The sequence below is a fragment of the Camelina sativa genome, chromosome 16 (assembly GCF_030686135.1).
Source record: "Camelina sativa cultivar CO46 ecotype springtype chromosome 16, ASM3068613v1".
Lineage (NCBI taxonomy): Eukaryota > Viridiplantae > Streptophyta > Magnoliopsida > Brassicales > Brassicaceae > Camelina > Camelina sativa.
The window spans coordinates 685,506-699,190 of record NC_141895.1 but is presented as its reverse complement, the minus strand read 5'-3'; the positions used below and the strand labels follow the sequence as shown (position 1 = coordinate 699,190).

The following is a 13,685-nucleotide window of genomic DNA, read 5'->3' as shown; positions in this document are numbered from 1 at the left end:
CCACACTGAAGCGCACGCGAGGTAACATAATGCAGATTCTATCTTGTGCTAAAGTGTTAGATTTACTTAAAATACACAAACTCGATAATATTTCGCAAAGTTATTAATTTACCTGCTCAATGGATGTCACTAGTGACTGGAGAAACTTTTCCATCGTCCATGAAACACAACTATTGTTATCGTATTTACAAACCCACAAAACGAACTCGTGAAATCTCTCAAAACTCACTAAGCAAAAGAAAAAAAAAAAAAAAACATGAAAAGCCCTAATAATCTATTACTTGGATAAAAGTGATCAATACTAAAACAGAGAAGATATATAATTAAGAAGCTTGATGACGTGAAGCAGAAGCTAAAGCCACAGCTTGTGCCCACACCTTCAATCTCGCCTTAACCTCCTTTGGATCATCACCTAATTCAATAACAAACAAACACCTAGTAAATAATTATCTCGGAGACGACAAAATTCAAAACATACATAAAACAAAAAGTATCTATATTTGACTAGTAGTGTTATTTATTTACCGGGACTGGAGATGCGCCAAGTGGCGATGGGTGAGTTGCCGCCACTACTTGTCTGAGTATCGAAATTAGACCCGGTTGACACTGAGATCCGACCCGGAACCGGAACTTCTAGTTCGAACCCGAGATCTCTGCAAGCTTTCACTTCTTCTAACCCCATCCTCAGCGACTTCTCTCCTCCTTTAGCTCTCGTTAACACCGTCAACCCTTCTCCCCCACCGCCGTCACACTCTCCGTTAACTCCTCTTATTTTCTTTTCCCTACTTACCCTCCTTTGCCTCCGCGAATTACACTTACTGCTGTTACTCTCATTCGCATCTAACTTGCCGGAGACTATAAGTTTCCTTCTCCGACGAGATGGAGTCACCGGAAGAGAGTAAAACCCACGCGACTCTTTGTCGGAATCAGACTCTCGAACGTTCTCTTTTCCTTCTCCATCATCGGAAACTTCTCCGTCAGCCTCTGCTCCGTCGACGAAACTCTCCACCGACGTGAAAACACACGAATCTTGCTGATTATTCGTGGCTGCTGCTGCTTCGTCTTCGTCGACGTAAACAGAGTTCGTGCATATAGACAGTCTCGACAAAGAAGAAACTGTCACTAAGCTCTCTTCTAACGCCATGAGAGAGAATTGAACAAGAAGTAGAACAAAAATTTAAGAGACTGACGTTTGGAGTGTCCACACTATATTAGTATCGTTTATAATGGTGAAACTGAGTCAACTCGTGCTTTAACTCTTTACGATCACTTTCATTTATACCCCAAGTATCGGGATTTATGGTAATTACGCTTTTACCCCTCTTTTTGTTTGAAAACTGCAATGGTTTATTTATACTTTAATCCTTTTTTTGGTGGGGTAAATTATCTAAACTCACTTTGTTTGATTCGATCATTACTCAAAATCAAATACTCATCAACATACATATTTGAAAAACGTTGGTCGAATTATACTATTTTTTCTAATTGAAACGTTACTTTATAAACGCGGAGCTTGAACGACTCTCTCTTTTCTTTATTACAGAAAACAAAATCCACCGGAAAGAAGATTTTTATTCTATAACATTAAATGTTTAAACAAGGTAATCACGTAGTTAGTGACCTTTTTTGTCTTCTCTCTTGTCCTTAATACGAGATTGATTATTCCCTACAGTTTCCAAGTTCATCGTCGCGTCGCTCTGAAGAAATAAATAAGTGACACGTGTACCCGGCCCCTTCTTACTTGTAAATGCATAATGCCATAATCCAATATCGGAAGCTTTAACTAATCGACCGTTAATAACATCACTAAGCAACCATATCGTTATCCGTTAACGCGGTATCGGCATAAGATAAAAAAAATTCACGAAACTACCTTTCTTTTAGTTAATAATTTGATATTAATGACACCTATAATTTCGCTTCAACGAGCATATCAAGCTGGTTTGCTAGACTAAATTTGTTGCCAATGTTTAACATTATTGATTCGGGATATCCAAAACCAAGTTCGTCGCAATCGAATCGAATCAAAGCAAATCAATTTTGTTAATATTTGTTTAGCGGCTACACGCACTAATTAAGCTAACCTATAATTGATATAGACCACAAAGCTGGACTGAAAACGGATATAGATATCAACATCAAATCAATAACTAACATGCAAAAATCACGTGACATGTTATAATTATCCCAGACCAAGATCAGTTAAGCCATTACAACGTCTATATTTTTTTGTGTGTAGATAAACATGTATATGTGTATGGAATTTGGATTGCCTCAGCCCTCAGGTGTGTGCTGTGTGGTGTGCATAGATAAAACATACTATCATTGTCGTAATTAGTATAACGCATTTACTCTTGGCATGGACGGTCCTTCTTGTCTCGTTTGTGTCTTTCACACTTTTCTTTTCTAGTTTCACACTTCTTCGTGTGGATCCGATCTCACTTTTATAAATTGTTTTTGAGCATTTTCATAATCACCTAAAGAAAAGACAAATTAGTATTACTTGACTTTCATATTTTCAATTGTTTTCTAGAAAAGAATAATGAAAAAGATATGAGCGTGTGTCAAGTGTGTATTTTGTATTAGGTCATCTAATGGCCGGCCCATTGTACGTTTTACTAAGGTTTTTTAAAATATGATTTGGTCGCTTTCTAGTTAATTGAATAATTCTGAGTTTGGAAAAGATAAATTAAAGAAGAGGAGCTTAAGATTTTTAAGTTATATGATGGTGGATTTGTTGTTGAAACAAGCGGAGCTACCATAGCCGTCGGTATTTTGACCAGTCTCGTTAAGAAAGTCAAAGCCTAGTCTCTAACTTATGGGCCGGGCCTAATTCTTAAGATGCATAAACCCATTAATTACCCTGTTTAAAACGTCACACAGTGCTAAAGCGAATATCTAAAACAGCAGAGCATGTGGATTCGAGAACTCCTTTTTTTTGGACTTGGCTTTTCTCTCCGACGACGATCTTCGTATAAAAAAAACTTACTGCAGCGGGAAATCGACTTTCAAATTCGAAGGATTCGGTCGATGATCCTGTAGATTCTCTAGTTTAGAAGTTTCTCATCCCGCATCGCTGTTAATTTTGACCTAAAATTTTTCATCTGAGCGAAAGAAATGGATTCGGATGCTGTGAAGGAGTTCATACGAAGGGAAGTTCCGGATTGGGACGATGAGGTGGTGTCGACGGCCAGATTCAAGGCGTTTAGCGGGCAGAGATACGATTGGGAACCTAAATTTCAGTTTTGGCGCGATTTGATCCTCAAGGTTTCGCGTCAGTTCGGGGTGTTCATCATTGATCCTGTTCAGGTATGGTCCATCGCTTTTTGATTCTAGATGAAATTAGTGTCGTAATTAGTAGAGATAAGTGATCGTTTTTTGTTTCCAAAGGTGAAGAACGCGTGGTTTGAACGAGGAGGTATGACGCCTTTATGCGTTGATCATGTACTGGTGAGTTTTCTGTATTTAGTGGCGAAAGAGTTTTTTTTTTTGTCTTCTTCTTGAGATTGATTACAACAAGTTGCTCGTTTTCAGTTATTGATGCATAGTGAAGGTGATGTGGTGCGGATAAGTGATCTTGATGACCCCGGTAGTGGCCGTATATCTCGTTTATTTAGGACAGTAAGGAACTTAGTGGCTCAACCGTCAGTGAAGCCGGGAGAGATTCTGGAAGATAAACTTGTTATTGTTCCACTCTTGAAGGTGCCTCTGTGTTCCTTGTCACTTTTAACCATCTTTTTTTTTTCTTGTTTTGAAGTTTAAAAGGTGCGTCTGGTTGGAATAATGATATGTAGGTGTGGTAAGGGTCTGGCGATTTAATTAGATACATGATTTATTATGTGTGAATATGTCTTGTAATGATTGATATTGAAAAGACTAGCTATCTTGTAATGTGTGAGCTGACTATATAAGTCTTCAAGCTATCTTTTATAGGTGGTTAGTATCCTTTGTATAGCTCGTTTGCTAATAGGTGAAGAATTTTCAGTTTATTGTACATGCCTGTGGCTCATATAAGCAAGTCTTTGTAATGTCTAGGAGAAGGCGGCTGATGTGGTGAATATATTATCTGAGGGACACTGGACTTCTACTTGTGTTGTCACTCTGAAGAAGTTCCGGAGTTTGTGCAACGGTTCGAATGAGGCATCAGCTGTTTTGAGTCACTTGTCAGGGTGTGGAAAGGCGCATAAAATCTCTATCAATCGGGGAGAACTGATTGAGGTTGGTTATTTATGTATCTATGATAATGAGATTTGTTAGTTAATTAGTATAGAATCTATGAAGTTAAAATGAGTACGGTTCCTTGAGATATATCTAGTCAATAAGGCATGTTAATATCTTGCTTGAATTTTGATGTCCAAGAAGTTTCTCGTTTAACTACACATTCCAGTGAAGATATAAAAGAAAGAGACCAATTTGACAAGTTTTGGAAATTAGACTTTGTTCAGGTCAAGGCTTATGCTCAGTGTCCGAAACCAATATACTTATGCTTTGCAGGGTGTTAAAGTGTCCATATCAAAAGCAGCACTTCCCAGCATCTCAAAATTAGACTGTGACATTCTGCACTTGCTAAGGACTACAGAAAAGCTTCAAGATCAACTTGAAGTGATGGACCAGCGTTGTGAAACGTAACACCTTCTGATTCTTGATCTGTTTCGAAATGGTTTAAATTTCTCGTACATTGATCATACCTATGGAAAAAATATTTTAGCTTTACTTTTTCATATATGGTTAAATAGATTGTATTTAAGTGTATTTGAATCGTTTCCCCTTTTTTAGGTCAAAGAAATCAGCGCTGTTATCTCTAAAGTCTGGACACAAGAAAGTTGCTCTAAGGCATGCAAGGCAACTGAAGCTGGCGACTGAGAGCAGAGAAAAATGCACTTCACTTCTGAACAGAGTAGAGGAAGTGTTGGATGCGATAACAGATTCCGAGTCGACGAAAATGGTAAACCCTTAGGAGAACTTGTCATATTTGGGTCTATGTCTATGTAATAGTATCAATCATGGAGTTAGAACTATCTCTGTGTGTTTGGCAGGTCTCAGAAGCAATCAAAACTGGAGCTAAGGTTATGAAGGACATCAAAATCAGTGAAGATGAAGTTCATGACTATTTGGAAGAACTTGAGGAAACTATTGAATCACAGAAGCAAGTAGAAAAAGCTCTTGGTGAGTGGTGTTTTGTCATTTAAACATACATACACGATTACTCCATCCACTTTTATGTTTAACTAGATTCATTGTTAATGTGGCAGAGTCAGCTCCATATCCAGATATTGATGAAGAAAGTATCGAAGAAGAATTATTGGAATTAGAGATGGAGCTTGAAAGCGAAAATTCCCAAGTCGGACCAGGGACCTCAAATACTGCAGATTCACTGACTGAGATGTTATCAGAGCTTAAACTTGGGAATACGAAACAAACTGAACATACAGCTCAAACTTTGGAAAAGCAAGCTACTGAGCCAGTTCGGATGAAAGATACCGGAAAAAAGATTCTTGAAGCAGCATAGCTGAACAATATACAGTATCTTCATTCTGGTGCGATCTCTTCTCTTCCTGTTGTACTATGAGAGGAAAAGTCACTCAGTGTCATGTAAATAGATTAGAACCGGGTAAAGTTCGTTCTAGAGTACTTGTAAGCTATGTCTTTTGTTGGGATCCTAGAAACAAAAGCTTCACTCCTTTGTGTAAAACTCAAGAGCTTGTTTCATAAAAAGAGCGGAAGCTCATATTTTATTAATATTACTCGCGAGTCACGATTATTAGTCTTATAGCTCCTATCATATATGTTACATGATTTACAAAAGCTGGCACTACAAAAAAGAGAAACTTGAGGAGATCCTTTCATGGTAGTTGTTCTGATGTTGTAGTGTCTTGTGGATCTGTACGATTCATCTTGAGATGGCTCTAGTGTTCTCGAGAAGAAGAAGGCCATGAATCAGCAGGTAACTATCACCACTCTGTTTACTTCATCTGCTCACGGGTTTACAGATTTTTTATCAGAGAGAATTCCTCCATCTGTTAACGGTCCTTGATTTCTTGTGTAGGGTGTTGCACCATCTGAATTTGACAAAAATGTGGGGTTTGAAATTTGGTTAGGGAAAGTAGCACACGATGGCGGGACAGATTGTGGGGAGCATTGTTCCGTTGTAGTGAAAGGAGGAGCAGAGTTTTGCATTGGCATTAGTCCAGGATGGTTGAGAAACGTTAGCGTATTAGCTGAATTATTAATCCCAGGCAAGCCTGCTCCTAAAACAGGCGCAGGCCGAAACTGTGATGCACCCATTTGCATTCCCATACCCATTGCTACACTCATCTGCGAGTAATGCGACCCTAATGGCAACATCATTGATGGTGTAACAAATCTGTTACCCATCGTCATCATCTGCAACCCCTAGATTTATACAGGTTAAAACAACATTCTTTAGATTGAATTTGTTATTTGATTTATTATTATTATTATTATACCTGAACTTGAAGTTGAAGATTCGTCATATAATTGATTGCTTCATCCAACATCGATTCGTTGTCGTCCTATGAACAACATTGAATATATAGGGTAATGTAAGTAATGGTGGAATAACCAGAAAGCTTTTGATCTCTTTCGAAATAAATAAAAAATTTTGGTTCTTATGACAAACCTTGTGATAGTTAGGTAGTAGATCCTGCAAAGTACGCAATTTCTTGTTGATATCGTTTCTTTGCTTCTGTTTTTCCACAATAGTATTATATACCGATGTATCAGATTCAGTATGCACTATTTTGCTTTGTAGCTTAATGAGATTACTTACTCTTTCAGGTGAATCATAAGCTTCTGCATTTCGTTTTCTTTTGACCAATGCTTTTCTTGTTCTTGCAGGAACTCGTCGTGGCCTCGCATCATCTGTCTCGTCATCTAGACTCTGCGTTGAGACAAAAAAACTGTCTTCAGACAGACAAGAACCTAACAGATAAACCAAACCAACAAAATCTGTGAATCAATCCACATACACTGCTTAGATACGTGGATGCTTCACTGTCTTCAGTGAAACCTGCGGAGGAGGAAGCGTCAAATTCCGATCCAACCGTCCTTTCAGCAACCACAGATTGCTCATCAGGAGGTAGAAACTTGATCTTCTTTCGGTTATCATAATCAACCATCACCCTCTTTGATGAAGAAGATTTCAAAGTCTCAATTAAAGTTGAATCATCAACATGTTTATTGGTTTCCAACATGGTCGTTTCAGGAAGAGCAGCAACAACATGATTTTGTGGAACAACCTGTGCGTCTCCGATGGCACCAACAACATCATCATGGATGATGATACTCTTCATGAAATCCTCGTTATACTCGGCCTCATACAAATCCATGATTGTTTTCGTACGTTGATTGTGGATAGAAGAAACGTTGGATCTTTGGCCCTTGGCAAGAATCTGGCCATTCTCAAACACAAGCTCCATATACTGTTGATCGTTCAACCTGCAAAACAATAATCACTAGGTAAGAAGATCATCTACATAAATATATATACATGTGTGTGTGAGAATCAAAATAGAAGAACTTAATTTGGTATGAAGGCTGATGATGGGGAAGTCATATTTGTTGTTGTCTTGTTGAATGATAAGGCTTTTTGTTTTTTACTTCAATGGAAAGGAAGTAAGTGAAAGCTAATCTTTTCTTTTGTTGTTGTTGTTGATCAACTTCACACTTCTTCTTTCTTATATTTTGCTTTTGTTTCCTTTTCCCTTTTATTTTCTTTCTGTTATTATTATTATCTTTTTTAATTTATTTTTCTCAGGTGCAATTAATTTCTGAGTACAGTAGTACCACTGTTCATATATATAGTTTTTTCTACTATATATATATTTCGCATTAGAAAAAAGGGTTATTTCTCAATGCAAGGGAAGGGACTATAGACTATAGACTATAGAGTAAACAAAAAAATGAGATTAAATATATATATTATGTACATGAGTCAGAAATATCAGATCGCGCCACAACATAGACAAAATATCTTTTGTAAACATCAATGAAACAAGATATCTTTTGCCCAAAAAAAAAAATATCAATCACGTGGGCTTTTTGCTCAAAAAAAAAAAAAAAAAGACAAGATATCTTTCGTAAACATCAATGAAACAACAAACCACAGTTTCACAAATCGATAAAAAAAATGATAATTTTCAACAAACAAAATTATACAGAACGACAAAAGAAGAAAAAGAAAAACAGTAGTTATCTGGGTATCTTGGTCTCCCCCTAAACCCAACAAGGATATCCTCTGCAACCTTACAGCTTTTCCTGGAGAAAATTACCAGTAAACTTCACTCGTGGACAGTTAAATCTCTTTCGTTTGCTGGGAAAATCAGATTAATCTCATCTGTCGTTTATGGGATGGTAAATTTTTGGAGCAGTGTCTTTGTGTTGCCTAAACACTTTTACGCTAAGGTGGACTCTCTGTGCTCGGCCTTTCTCTGGAAAAATAAAGTGGGATCAGCTTCAGGTGCCAGGGTGGCATGGAAGGACATATGCAAACCCAAAGAAGAGGGTGGTCTTGGCATCCGCTTGCTTCAGGATTTTGAAGTTGTATTTAGGCTGAAGCAGATTTGGAATTTTTTCTCCAATTCAGGTTCCCTTTGGGTAGCTTGGCTAAAGGAGAATGTTTTCCTCAGAAAGGGTTACTGGCAAACATCCGAAGCAAGTCGGTTTTCCAAGGTAGTCAACAGCATGCTACAGTTAAAGTCCACAGTGGCTGAGTATCTTAAATGCAAAGTGGGTGATGGTGCCACAGCGTCCTTCTGGCATGACTGTTGGACAGACTTTGGTCAGCTTAGCACTCATCTAGGCGAATCCGGGCCACAACAACTCCGCCTTAGGAGAGATGCTAAGGTAATCGATGCTGTAAGACAAGGGAACTGGGCTCTACCTGCCGCTCGTTCTGATAATTCACAGGCTTTAATGGTGGCTCTTACATAAATGTCTCCACCTGATCCGTCTAAAGGTAGTGACTCCTTCCTGTGGCGCAACGCTGCAGGGAACTTCCGACCTTGTTTTTCATCAAAGGAAACCTGGGAGCAGATAAGGAATCATGGTATAAATGTTCCTTGGGCCAAGGTAGTATGGTTTAGGGAACATGTGCCACGATTCTCCTTCATCACCTGGCTAGTCTTGCTAGCTCGACTTCCTACTCGCGACAGGTTAATTAGATGGGGCATGTCTATCCCAGCCGCTTGTGTCCTCTGCTCTCATGGTGTGGAAAGCCATGATCATCTCTTCTTCGAGTGCTCTTACTCGAAAAGCATCTGGGAATTTTTTGCTTCCAAATTTATTCCTCATCCTCCGTCAACCTCGCTTGCAGCTACCACCTGGATTCTTAACATAACTCAGCCGCATTCCCGCAATATTACCACCGTTCTCAAGCTCCTCCTGCAAACGGTGATCTATCTCATCTGGCAAGAGCGAAACGCAAGAATCTTCTCCACCGTCTCACCGTCGACCGCACCATGAGAAACCGCCTCCTCTCCTTTCCGGAGTCCACCTTGCAACGTCTTTCCCTCCTCCAATTTTATTTTAGTCGGTTAAGCTATCCCCTGTAATTATATATAATTTTTTCTCTGTTTTATGTTCCTATGATAATGGGCTAGATTGTATTTAGGTTGTATCTTTTCAAATGAAATCTTCACCTTAAACCAAAAAAAGAAAAACAGTAGTTGGGAAGAGAGAGAGAGAGAGAGAGAACGGGCCAAAAAGCCCACGTGATTGTGGGAAGAACAATTCACAGTACAAGGACAAAGAGGAATGGGCCGGGGCCCACCAAAAAATATGAGAGGGACCCATGAGGGGGTGTTTTGGCAGCATTATTCTCTTCAGAAAGGGAAAAGTGGGACAAGTCATAAAAGTGGTAAAAAAAGAAAAAGGAGAGCGTGAAGTTCACGTGAAAGTCACGTGGTTCTTTTGTACCTTTTTTTTTCCCTTGTCCCCTTCTGCATTTGTATTTAGACATTTGTCCTCTCCAATACAGTGACTCACTCCCATGCAGTTTTTTTTTTGTGCTCCCTCTTTCTGTCATCTACTCTTTTTTGTACCTATTACATAATCTTTGGTGTTCTCAGACTCGGCGGAGGTTCGAACTTCAAAGTACATCGCAAACACTTAACCAACGTAGTAACCGGTCGTCAACACAAACCAAGCCGACACAAAACTAGTTTGACCGTTAAAGAGTTATTCCCAAAAAAAAAACGAGAGTTTATCGTACTTCAATATTATTATAATAGTATTTCAGTAGACTTGTATTAAACTGCAAAGTTATATTAACGAGTAAATAACAAAAGTCATCTAACAAGCACATGCACAAATTGTTTGGGCCTATATAGAGGCGTATAAAGGCTTTTAACCTTGTCAATGTGAAAACAACAAAAAGAAAACTAAATACGCATCGACAGGGGAGAATCAAATGTCATTTGGAAAGAAAATGAGGCCAATAAAGAGTCCAAATTTAAAGGCAAACATAATGTCACACACCCACACGTATCATTATCATGTTTTAAGATTTTGGGGAATTTCTTTTACAAAAAAAAAACAAAACCAAATCAATCACGGGGTTAGCGCGTAATCTAAAAAACCCCAAATAATTGAAATAAAATATAGTATCAATACTTCTATCAAAAGGCACGCACGTAAAACCTCAATAGTAGTAACACGCACGCACACACCCCGTATCTTGCTTTTACCTAGTTTCCATGCATTTTCATATACCATTAATGTATTAATTAGAGCTTAAACAAACTACTAGTATAATACTTAATTACATGAAAATAACATCACTAAAGTGGGTGTATTCAACTTGACATTTTAAGTGATTTATGTGAAATTTACAATTTTTATGTTATTCAATTATAGATTTTAAAAAATCCATTAAAATCCAATGTTATTGAACTGATGATTTAAAAATCTACTTCAAAATCCTATGTTATTCAAAACAGTTCTATTGATTAGGATTTTAATAATTTTTAGGATTCTGGAGAATTTGTTTAGTTAAAAATACAGAAATCCAAATTTCATGGTTTTAGGTGGGATTTGAAAGAAATTTACAGAAAATCATATGAACTTTCCTAAAATCTATCAAAATTCTAAATTTCCTAAATCCCATCACATTCTCCAAAATCATCGTTTGAATACACCCCCTAATAGTCTAATACTACCTCATTACATTGCCCTCCTAGACTACTTTAGACTTTTGAGACCATATCTAACTCTTCCTCTACTTTCTAAACTTTCGATTTGATTATACAAAACATGTTTTCGCTCCCGTTTTAAGGGGAAATCGATATATACATACCTCTTCTGATTTTTGCACCGACCCAATAAGATCATTGTAAACTTTAGTAGGGGTTAGGTATATATACTACTACAACATTCATTTTCTTCCTTTTTTTTTTGTCAAAAAGGTAATAAGAATTTTTTTCATCAAAAGTTAACATTGTTGAGTTTTGAAATAGACACAATTTCTGGATCGGAAGTAGTACGATTTATTCTCATAATAAATAATTAAAAAAATGTTAAATTTTGTTGCGATTTTAAATAGTATTATAGATGAAGATTCAACCAATAAGTATTGGAAAAAAGGTTAAATATTTTGCTGTTTGCATTTGAATTTTTAAACTAAATGATGTTTCTAAATTGAATTACACGCTATTTTTTTTTTTTAACTACACGCTATTTGGTTCTAATTAAATCAATGGTACTTTCCCATAAGGTATATACTGTACTACTTACTACTTGATTTCTTATTTCTAATTACTACGCTATTTGGTAGACGTAATTCCACAATCATTTCTTTATCATAATAACAGAAAAGAGATTTTCTATAAAAAACATAGAGCAAACATATCTCGTAAAAAGAAATAACGGGAGTAGTTTTGAAGTCATTCATCACTCGTCAAACAGAAGATCAGAAGGCGTATCACTGTACTGTATAATGTGTTGTACATATTTATGATATAGACACTTTCCTTATTGTTTAACCGCAAATAATTTATATGTTAAACCTAAAATATACTAGAGGAGTGGTCAAAATCGATCTCTTTCTCTTAGTATAATATTTGGTCTTGCATATTGGTATGGTCAACTTTGTAATAAAAAAAATAATACTATAAAGATAAAGAAACAGAAAACGAGAAAATGGAATGAGTTGGCTAACAAGGGAGGCTACAAAAGAGTCACGAGGCATGCAATCATCCTGATTTGAAGCCAGCCCATGTTTTTACTGACAAGCAAACACATTGCAGTAAAGTCGAGTTATCATAATTTATGATGAACATAAAGTAAATTATTAGATCTTTTTTTTCTCTCAAAAAAGAGGAAAAACTATCTTACAACTTAATGATTTATAAAAGGACCAGACATTATCATTAAATCTTGAAACTAAAAAACTATGAGTGCCTTGAAATCTGAGAGTCACTACTGTTTTCCTTTTGAAATATTTTTCTCCGAGACCTCATTCTCCATTTTCTTTATATTTTAAACTGCTATGATTTAATTTGCTTATAATTGACTCCTTTTTTTATCTACTTCAATCTTACAATAAATCGACTTCCCTTTATATCTTGCTTTTTTTTTTTTGCTTTTCGCTTTCATAAAGTTTATACCTATCCATAGAAAATACTGACCAAATACATGAAACATATTGGTAATCTAGAAACAAAAACGAAAGAAGAGTAGACGATAACATTAAGTATATATAATGAAGGGGACAAAAAAATGGTGTAGAGAAAGGTTTGAAGAAGAAAGAAAGAAAGAAATAAAAGTGAGGAATGGTGATGATATTGGTAGGGGTGGTGGGGAACATATCTCTTCTTTATCTTTTTTCACTTGTTTTTTTCCTCTCTCTAAAAATCATGTTAACCGTTTTTATTTTTTGGTTCAAGCTACCCATTTCTTTTTCCCTTCTTTCTAAAATCTATATTTGCTTCTTCAAACCAAACGGTATCTACGCAATAAATGTCGATTATTCTGATAATTAACGTCAATCTTTTAATGTTTCGGCCTTTCGGGTTCAAAAGATTTGTACAGTATGTGTTTCTATTTAGCTAATTGATAATAACACTTTACAAAAGAGTCAAGATCGTATCACACCACTATATGACTTAAGGCCGGTTGATGATTAAGATTCATATATAGGTTTTGTAATTTGTTAAATTTAAATTTTAGTACCATAATTAAAAAATAAGAAACTAGTTGCATGTATATATTGACTTAACTTAGACCTAATCAGAATTAGGTTTAGTTGTAAAAAAATAACTTCGGAAAAAATCTTCCAATTATAAAAGAGAAAACTAGGAGTTCTAATCATATTGATTGGCCATGAAGAAGCTATAAGGAGTGATTGTAAAAGAGTAGAAGTGGAGGCGACAAAGTGAGCAAACACGTGGAAAAAGGCACGTGACGTGGGGAATGTGAAATGTTGTCGATGGTGTTTACTGTTTACTGTCTCGTGCTTGCAAAAATATATGTTTTCAAGTGTGAGAATTGTGACGTATCCTCAGTCCTTAGTCCATAGGCGAAGCATCTCTCATTAGCTCCTCTCTTTAAGGTTACGCATTCATTACTCATGCTTCCCTTGCCTCCCTCTTCTCTCACTTTTCTTTCTTCTTCTTTTTTTCTCGATCTCTTTATTTGTTTCTTTGCTTCTACTTTATTACATGTAACGT

At 36.6% G+C, this 13,685-nt stretch overlaps 3 protein-coding genes across 6 annotated transcripts; 1 reads left to right on the top strand and 2 right to left on the bottom strand.

Moving 5' to 3' along the window:
- Nucleotides 1-90: 90 nt before the first annotated feature.
- Nucleotides 91-1,249, bottom strand: LOC104749112 (uncharacterized). Its single transcript, XM_010470688.2, has 2 exons — nucleotides 526-1,249; nucleotides 91-412 (listed from the first exon to the last, which is right to left on the bottom strand). Exons 1-2 carry the CDS (start codon nucleotides 1,142-1,144, stop codon nucleotides 324-326), a joined length of 708 nt encoding a protein of 235 aa, XP_010468990.1. The 5' UTR covers nucleotides 1,145-1,249; the 3' UTR covers nucleotides 91-323.
- Nucleotides 1,250-2,896: 1,647 nt separating this feature from the next.
- Nucleotides 2,897-5,739, top strand: LOC104749109 (uncharacterized). Its single transcript, XM_010470686.3, has 8 exons — nucleotides 2,897-3,309; nucleotides 3,391-3,450; nucleotides 3,535-3,702; nucleotides 4,036-4,218; nucleotides 4,495-4,625; nucleotides 4,777-4,945; nucleotides 5,037-5,166; nucleotides 5,253-5,739. The coding sequence occupies exons 1-8, from the start codon at nucleotides 3,118-3,120 to the stop codon at nucleotides 5,507-5,509; spliced, it is 1,290 nt and encodes a 429-aa protein (XP_010468988.1). The 5' UTR covers nucleotides 2,897-3,117; the 3' UTR covers nucleotides 5,510-5,739.
- On the bottom strand, nucleotides 5,705-7,685 carry LOC104749110 (transcription factor PIF6-like). 4 transcript variants are annotated; one of them, XM_087491795.1, is made up of 6 exons: nucleotides 7,541-7,685; nucleotides 6,990-7,458; nucleotides 6,791-6,901; nucleotides 6,641-6,706; nucleotides 6,468-6,533; nucleotides 5,705-6,393 (listed from the first exon to the last, which is right to left on the bottom strand). In XM_087491795.1, exons 2-6 carry the CDS (start codon nucleotides 7,437-7,439, stop codon nucleotides 5,977-5,979), a joined length of 1,110 nt encoding a protein of 369 aa, XP_087347921.1. In that variant the 5' UTR covers nucleotides 7,440-7,458; nucleotides 7,541-7,685; the 3' UTR covers nucleotides 5,705-5,976. The 4 variants fall into 4 exon arrangements, with proteins under 4 accessions (XP_087347921.1, XP_087347922.1, XP_087347920.1 ...); XM_087491796.1 differs by having other exon boundaries at nucleotides 5,705-6,384; XM_087491794.1 differs by having other exon boundaries at nucleotides 6,990-7,673.
- Between the last annotated feature and the right edge of the window lie 6,000 nt (nucleotides 7,686-13,685).